The sequence below is a fragment of the Fusarium oxysporum genome, chromosome 2, assembly GCF_000149955.1.
Source record: "Fusarium oxysporum f. sp. lycopersici 4287 chromosome 2, whole genome shotgun sequence".
In the NCBI taxonomy this organism is placed as follows: Eukaryota; Fungi; Ascomycota; class Sordariomycetes; order Hypocreales; family Nectriaceae; genus Fusarium; species Fusarium oxysporum.
Window position 1 is genome coordinate 1,597,593 of NC_030987.1, and position 9,143 is coordinate 1,606,735.

At 53.8% G+C, this 9,143-nt stretch overlaps 1 protein-coding gene across 1 annotated transcript in view; it reads right to left on the minus strand.

Moving 5' to 3' along the window:
* The window catches only part of FOXG_19187 (uncharacterized protein), a gene marked incomplete at its 3' end in the record, with an annotated part of 17,144 nt that overhangs the window by 2,686 nt on the left and 5,315 nt on the right, over positions 1–9,143 (minus strand). Inside the window, exon 2 of the mRNA XM_018399388.1 lies at positions 27–9,141. Coding sequence (XP_018241792.1) covers positions 27–9,141 — 9,115 coding nt within the window. The remainder of the gene's footprint in view (positions 1–26; positions 9,142–9,143) is intronic.

The window sequence follows — 9,143 nt, forward strand, 5'->3', positions numbered from 1 at the left end:
CTCCACTGTGCCTGGACGAGAGTAACGGGTGGTGGGTCTTGAGATCGTAGAGATAGTTTGAGTTGTTGTGACATTAGAGTCAGGCGGAAGTTCGACGATTATGGTGCCCGGATCGCCTTGGGTACCTGCTGGGGCGAAGGTAGTGGAAGGTCTCGTGATTGTGTCGACGGTAGTCGTGATAGTAACATTGTATTCCGGCGGCAAGTCAACAAAGATAGTGCCGGGATCGCCGATAGTATCAGGCTTCGAGTATCTAGTGACCGGTCTGCTGATGGTCTCAACGGTTTGAGTCGTCGTGACGTTATACTCAGGCGGCATTTCGATAATGATAGTGCCAGGATCGCCTTGAGTGGCAGCAGGAGCAAATGTCGTTGACTGTCTCGTGATTGTGGGGACTGTTGTTGTTACAGTGACATTGTATTCCGGTGGAAGGTCAACATAGATAGTATTGGGGTCGCCAACAGTACCGGCCTTCGAGTACCGAGTGACTGGTCTGCTGATTGTCTCAACAGTCTGTGTTGTAGTCACATTATACTCAGGAGGCATCTCAATGATGATAGTGCCAGGATCGCCTTGGGTAGCACCGGGAGCAAAGGTTGTGCTCTGTCGTGTGATGCTGTAGATCGTGGTTGTGACAGTGACGTTGTACTCGGGTGGTAGATCGAGATACACGGTGCCAGGGTCGCCAATCTCAGCAGGGCTAGAGTACCGAGTAACTGGCCTACTGATTGTTTCAATAGTCTGCGTTGTGGTGACATTGTACTCAGGGGGCATCTGGACGAGTACAGTGCCTGCATCGCCTTCAGTGGCAGGGGGTTCAAACGTTGTGCTTGGCCGAGTGATTGTGCTGACAGTTGTGGTCATTGTAACGTTGTGATTCGGTGGCACATCGATATAGACAGTGCCTGGATCACCCTTCGTGGCAGCGGGTACAAACCGAGTGGCCGGGCGTGTGATCGTGGACACGACATCAACGATAGTCGTGTTGGTGTCCGGAGGCTCTTGGATAACGACTGTGCCGGGATCTCCTTGATTGGCGGGAGGCATATATGTTGTTCTGACCCGGGTGATTGTGCTGACCTCTTCCGTAGTGGTGACATTCCTATCAGGAGGCAATTCGATGATAATAGTACCCGGATCGCCTCTGTTTGCAGGTGGAGAATAGGTTGTATATGGAGCAGTCAGTGTAGCAATCTCGGTCGTTCTAGTCACGTTCCTGTCAGGCGGGAGTCGTACAATGACAGTGCCGGGATCACCGCGGTTGCCCGGCGGTGAATAAGTAGTATAGGCCTGGGTCAATGTAGGGATCTCTTCCGTAGTAGTCACGTTGCGATCAGGAGGCAATTCAATGATAATTGTGCCTGGATCGCCCTTGCTTCCTGGCGGAGAATAAGTCGTGTAGGGAGCAGTGAGGCTAGAGATCTCGGTAGTGATCGTGACGTTACGGTCAGGAGGCAATTCCACGATAATCGTTCCCGGATCGCCTGGAGTTCCTGGAGTAGAATATGTCGTATACGGAGCGGTGCGAGTGGGCACTTCAGTTGTGATGGTGATATTCCTGTCAGGCGGCATTTCAACGATGACGGTTCCTGGATCGCCCTTGGTGGCAGGGGCCGCATAGGTAGTATATGGGGCTGTGAGACTAGCCACCTCTGTCGTGACGGTGACATTCCTATCAGGAGGAAGCTCTACGATGATGGTGCCAGGATCGCCCTTATTCGCCGGTGGGGAATACGTGGTGTAAGGAGCTGTCCTGCTAGGGACTTCGGTGGTGATTGTGACGTTACGACCAGGAGGCAATTCAACAAGAATAGTGCCAGGGTCTCCCTGGGAACCGGGAGGATAGTAGGTGGTATAGGGCGCTGTTCGTGAATCCACCTCAGTTGTGATAGTAACATTGGAATCTGGGGGCAGCCCGATATATACTGTACCAGGATCTCCACGGTTTGCAGGTGGGGAGAACCTTGTGTACGGCGAGGTGATAGTGCTGATGACTTCAGTGACAGTCACGTTGTGATCGGGGGGCACCTCAATAATGACAGTACCGGGATCGCCAGGCGAGCCAGGGGGAGAATATGTTGTGTAAGGAGCCGTGATAGTGCTGACCTCCTCTGTGATGGTCACGTTTCGATCGGGCGGCATTTCAACGATAATGGTTCCCGGATCATCTTCAGCACCGGGCGGCGAGTAGGTAGTGTAGATCGCTGTAATGGTGCTGATAGTCTGGGTGATTGTCACGTTGAAAGGAGTGGCAGGACCAGGGGTCTCGATGATTACCGTACCGTTGTCTCCACGGCTCGCAGGAGGTATGTATGAAGTGACAGGGCCAGTGAGAGTTCGTGGACCAGGCCTGTAGACAGTGACATTTTGTCCAGGATCATCGGTAGTGGATGGATCTTGAGAAGTCGACACAAGTCGCTGGTTCGGCATGATGATGGCGATGGTACCTGGGTCACCTGGGGAGCCAGGCGGGTTATACCTGGTGACAACATCTGTTGCAGAGTCCGTAGAGTCAGCGTCACTGGTGACAGTGACATTGTAGTCAGGAGTTTCAACAATAATAGTGCCCGGATCGCCAGGCCCACTAGGAGGCGAGTAAGTTGTAAACGGCGCTGTGATTGTTGAAGCACCGCGAGTCGTCGTCACATTGTAAGGACCAAGAGGTGTCTCAATGATAACGGTGCCCGGATCGCCGGGAGTGCCAGGTGGGGCATACGATGAACGTAAGGTTGTGACGGTTCTTGGTGCTTCTCGTGTGATGGTGACATTGTAATCGGGTGTCTCGACAATCACAGTACCAGGATCGCCAGGTGTAGCTGGGGGCGAGTATGTCGTGAAAGGAGCCGTAATCGAGGCACCACGAGTAACAGTAACATTGTAGTCGGGTGTCTCAACAATAACGGTGCCTGGATCACCAGGAGCACCTGGAGGCGAGTATGTGGTGTATATACTTGTAATCGAAACGGGAGCTGCCCTTGTGATGGTGACGTTGTAGGCATTGTTTGGTGTTTCGACAATGACAGTTCCCGGATCGCCTGGAGTGCCTGGAGGATTGTATGTCGTCCGTACATCAGTGATCGAGGCTAGTGCCTCTCGAGTAATGGTTACATTATAATCTGGGGTCTCGACGATAATGGTGCCTGGATCTCCTGAGGCACCAGGAGGCGAGTATGTGGTAAAGGGCGCTGTAATCGAGGCGCCGCGAGTGATGGTCACGTTGTAGTCGTTGTTAGGAGTTTCAACGATCACGGTGCCAGGATCGCCAGGAGTTCCTGGAGGAGCGTAGCTTGTGCGGAGGCTTGTAATAGATGCGGGCGCCTCACGGGTGATAGTGACATTGTAATCAGGCGTCTCGATGATGACAGTACCTGGGTCGCCAGGCGTTGCAGGAGGCGAGTAGGTTGTGATTGTGGTCGTGATATCAGTAGGAGCTGCCCTCGTGATGGTGACATTGTAGTCTGGAATCTCAATTATGATGGTTCCTGGATCAGTTGGTTGAGCTGGGGGCGAGTAGGTGGTGAACCTCGTAGTAACACCACTAGGTGCTGTCCTGGTGATCGTTACATTTCCGTGCTCAGCCAAGGCCTGATCCAGGTAAACACTAGTTTGCGAGAGAACAGTTCCTGGTTCAGTACCACTTGGGGGAATAATGATGACATTGGTTTCCGCGCCAGTGGTACCCGCGTCACTTCCGACGTCGGAGTTGAGCCCGGTACGTGTTGAGGGATCGCCAGGAATAGTGACTGTCGCACTGATGGTAACATAACTGTCAGCATCTGGTGCACCAGCGGATGACTCTCCTGATGTATCCACAGGTGTGTAGATGATCTGTGTTCCGGGGGTTCCATCAGTGGCGGGGATAATCTGTGTGACATTCTCGCTAGCATCAGCGAACCTGGTGTTGGGTTCTATGACAGTAAAGTCATCGTTGCTATCGCTCGGAGTCAAGGTGAGTGCATCGGGGTTGCTTGAAGCAGGTATTGTGATGCCACTGGCTGAATCATCAGTGGTGGGCACTGCCGATACTGAGGCAGGACCAGTAGGAACTGGAGGAGTCTCAATGAGCACGGTTCCGGGATCTCCAGGGGAGCCAGGAGGGTAGTAAGTAGTGTACGGTGCAGTAAGAGAATCAGGACCGTCAGTGTAAATAGTCACGTTCCTGCCTTCCTCAGAGGCAGACTCAGCATCAGTAGCCACCGTCTGAATGAAAACAGTTCCTGGCTGGCCTGGTGTTTGTGGGGGTGCGTAACTGGTGATGGGAGTCTTGACGCCTGGGGGAGCCAAGGTATAGAGAGTAACATTGGTGCCTGGTGCCTCAGATGTAGTCTCAGAAATGGGGGCTGGAGTCTCAATGATGATCGTTCCAGGCTGTCCAGGCGTACTTGGTGGCTCATAAGAGGTCACAGGGGCAGTGATGACTCCCGGGCCAGGATACTGACGCACAATGGTGATGTTGGGGCTATTATCACTAGGCGGGATCGTGACAGGCGGAGGAGTGGTAGCCTCAGCCTGAGTCTCAACGACGATAGTACCAGTTCCAGAGACAGGAGCAATCGTTGTGACCGTAATTGGCGCTGTGAGCTGGCCAGTGCCAGTGTAAATGGTGTAGACGGTAACATAAACATCCCCAGGTCCCGATGTGGTAGCTGCGGCTTCAGGTGCCGGTGTTTCAATGATAACAGTACCCGGATTGCCAGCAGACGGAGAGATGGTCGTAACTGTGACAGGCGCTGTTATCATAGGGGTTCCTGTGTAAGGCCTGAAGACCGTCACGTAGCTATCGTCTCCAGCAGGAATAGTCAGAGGAGGGCTCGCTCCCTTGTTTGCGGTTTGCGGGCCCGGTGTCTCAATGATGACAGTACCTGGCTGGTCACCCTGAGGAGGAATGGTTGTGACAGTCACTTCGCCTGTAATCTCACCAGTACCAGTGTAAGGCTCGTAGATGGTGGTATACGAGGGAGCAGGTGTTGAGGTAACAGGAGGCTCAGAGCCCGGCGTCTCGATGATCACGGTTCCGGGCTGGCCACCTTGAGGCTCAATAGTCGTGATGGTAAGTGGTGCAGTGATCTGATCAGCACCAGTGTGAGGTCTGTACACTGTCACATAAGAAGGCTGAGGAGCAGGCTCTGGTGAAGATGTCACTGCTGGCTCTGAGCCGGGTGTCTCGATGATCACAGTTCCTGGTTGGTCCCCTTGAGGCTCGATTGTCGTAATTGTGACCGGCGCAGTGATCTGATCAGCGCCTGTGTGAGGTCGATAGACTGTCACGTATGAAGGCTCTGGCGCTGGTGCAGGAGTCGAGGTAACAGGCAACTCAGAGCCAGGAGTCTCAATAATTACCGTGCCTGGCTGATCGCCTTGTGGCTCGATTGTTGTAATCGTGACCGGTGCGGTAATTTGATCGGCACCTGTGTGAGGTCTGTATATCGTGATATACGAAGGCTGAGGTGCTGGCTCAGGCGTTGATGTCACTGGGGGTTCAGATCCTGGGGTCTCGATGATGATGGTGCCTGGCTGGTCTCCCTGAGGTTCGACAGTCGTAACTGTCACCGGAGCGGTGATTTGACCAACACCTGTGTATGGGCGATAGACTGTGATGTATGTCGGCTCAGGGGCCGGCGTGGATGTGACTGGAGGAGCTGACCCGGGTGTTTCAATAATGACTGTACCCGGCTGATCTCCTTGAGGCTCGACTGTGGTCACTGTGACCGGCGCGGTAATCTGGCCAAAGCCGGTGTAAGGTCGATAAACTGTCACATATGAGGGCTCGGGCGCAGGGGCTGATGTGACTGGAGGCGCGGACCCAGGCGTTGCAATGATGACGGTTCCAGGTTTATCCCCAGATGGTGCGATAGTGGTCAGTGTGACTGGAGCAGTTATCTGATCCGTGCCAGTGTATGGCTGATAGATCGTGACATATGAAGGTTCAGGAGCTGGGGTTGAAGTGACAGGGGGCTCCGAGCCCGGCGTTTCAATAATAACCGTGCCTGGCTGATCTCCTTGAGGAGGGATAGTTGTGATTGTAACAGGCTCAGTAATTCTATCAGATCCGGTATGGGGCTGATAGATTGTCACATATGAAGGCTCCGGAGCAGGTCCTGATGTCACAGGAGGCTCGGCTCCCGGTGTCTCAATGATCACGGTACCAGGCTGGTCGCCTTGGGGAGGGATAGTCGAGACTGTTACGGGCTCTGTGATCCTATCTAATCCTGTATGGGGCTGGTAGATCGTAATGTATGAAGGCTCTGGGGCGGGTCCTGAGGTGACTGGGGGTTCAGAGCCTGGCGTCTCAATGATCACTGTACCTGGCTGGTCGCCCTGGGGAGGAATGGTTGTGATCGTGACAGGCTCAGTAATTCTGTCGAGCCCAGTATGGGGCTGATATACTGTCACATAAGATGGCTCGGGGGCAGGCGTAGTCGTGATAGCAGGCTCCGAACCTGGTGTTTCAATGATAACAGTGCCTGGCTGATCTCCCTGGGGCGGGATGGTAGTGACGGTAACGGGGGCGGTAATTCTGTCTGGGCCAGAATGAGGCTGGTAAACCGTAACATATGAAGGCTGTGCAGCACTGGTGGACACGACTCGCTGGGCAGGAGTATCAAAGATAATGGTGCCAGGCTGGTCACCTTGTGGCTCAATAGTAGTCTTGGCGACAGGCTCAGTAATATCATCGGTGCCGGAGTACTCCTCATAAACTGTCGTGTATGTTGGAGCAGGAGGCGATGTAGTGACAGGAGGTTCTGCGCCAGGGGTTTCGACCACAATCGTACCTGGCTGGTCACCAGATGGGGCAATGGTCGAAATCGTAACAGGCGCAGTGATTCTGTCGATGCCAGTGTGAGGGCGATAGATCGTGACAAATGGGGCCTGAGTCTCGATGACAACAGTTCCAGGCTGGTTCCCTGAGGGAGGAATGGTAGTAGCTGTGATCGGCGCAGTGATCTGCTCGGTTCCGGTGTAAGGAATAGTTGTCGTGACATACGAAGGAGGTGTGGCAATGACAACGGTGCCAGGCTGGTCGCCTTGAGGGGGGACCGTTGTGAGAGCTGTAGGCCCAGTAATCGAATCGGCGCCAGTGTAAAGCACCGTTGTTGTGACATAAGATCCAGGAGTTCCAACAACGACCGTGCCAGGTTGATCACCTTGGGGTAGAATGGGTGGAAAAGCTGTGGGGCCGGTAATCGAGTCAGACCCAGTATACAGAACAGTCGTTGTGACGTATGATCCTGGTGTTCCAATAACAACAGTTCCAGGCTGCCCTCCCTGAGGAGGAATCGTTGTAAGGGCACTCGGGGCTGTGATTACACCTGTTCCAGTATAAAGTGTTGAAGTTGTCACGAAAGGACCCTGGGTCTCAACAATGACAGTGCCGGGTTGATCGCCTTGAGGGGGGATCGTAGTGACGGTAGTGGGCTCACTAAGTATCTCTGTTCCGGTGTACAAAGTAGTGATAGTGACATACGATGGCGCAGGTGGTGTAGTTGTGACGGCAGGGGCCGCACCAGGGGTCTCAATGATGATTGTTCCTGGCTGATCTCCTGTGGGAGCAATGGTCGTGACAGTGACTGGACCGGTGATCTGATCTGGCCCAGTATGCGGACGATAGACTGTCACAAACGGAGCCTGTGTCTCAACGATGACAGTTCCCGGCTGGTCGCCTTGAGGAGAGACAGTGGTAACAACAGGTACGCTAATCTGGTCGGTGCCAGTATAGGGAACCGTCGTTGTCACATAAGAAGGAGGAGCGGAAGTGGAGGTCACAGCGGCCACATGCTGGCCAGGTGTCTCAATGATGACAGTTCCAGGCTGGTCACCCTGAGGGGGAATGGTGCTCGTTATGGCTTCTGTATTCTGGTCTGTACCTGTGTAAAGCCTAGTGATGGTCACATATGAAGCAGGACCAGGCGTTGAGGTTACCGGCGGCACTTGCTGGCCCGGAGTCTCAACGATCACGGTACCAGGCTGATCACCTTGGGGAGGGATAGTGGTTGTGATTGGTTCTGTGATCTGGTCTATTCCGGTGTAGAGTCTGGTGATAGTTATGTAAGTAGCAGGGGCAGGGGTGGTCGTCACAGGAGGCGCTTGCTGTCCTGGAGTCTCAATGATAACTGTACCGGGTTGGCCGTTGGTCGGCTCAATAGTCGTGATAGTGACCGGTTCTGTGATCCTGTCTGCTCCTGTGTGGGGTCGGTAAACCGTCACATAGGTAGCAAGAGGTCCAGCAGAGGTTGTCACAGGAGGCAGATCCTGATCAGGGGTCTCAATGATGACAGTTCCAGGCTGGTCTCCTGAAGGCTCAATGGTTGTGACAGTAACTGGCGCAGTGATGCGGTCTGCTCCAGTGTGAGGGCGGTAGACCGTAACATAAGTAGCTTGAGGAGGAGCGCTGGTTGCTGAATCAACAGGAGCAGGAGTAGAGGCACGCTCAGACTCAACTGGAGTCTCAATGATGACAGTACCGGGCTGACCATTGGCTGGAGCGATAGTTGTGATCGTGACAGGGCCAGTAATCACATCAGTGCCCGTATGAGGTCGGAACACGGTGATGTAAGACTCGTTGGGACCAGCAGGCAAAGTAACTGTTGGATTGGGGCCAGGGGTTTCTGGTTCAGGAGTCTCAATGATAACTGTTCCGGGCTGGCCACCTGAAGGAGCAATGGTCCTAACGGTAACAGGCGCAGTGATAACTCCAGTACCTGTGTAAGGTCTGTAGACAGTAACATACTGATCGCCTGGTCCAGGATCGAGCGTAACGGGAGGCTGTGCAACCTTCGTGTTGACATCTGGAGTAGGTGTCTCGATGATAACAGTTCCCGGGTTCCCGTTAGAGGGCTCAATCGTTGTGACCGTGATGGGCTGATCAATATTGCCTGGTCCAGGATATGGACGATATTCGGTGACATATGTACTACCAGGGCTTGCAGGGGCAGTGCTAGGCGCATTGGTATCCTGGGCCGCAGGAGTCTCGATAATGATTGTTCCGGGCTGTCCATTGACACCTGGGATGGTAGTTACGGTCACAGGGGCAGTAATGACATCAGTTCCTGTGTGTGGCCTATAGACAGTGATGTAGGAGCTGTCTGGACTGGGTGGGATAGTCACAGGTGCAGCCTCGGTAGTCTCATCTGTCGAGGTTCGCG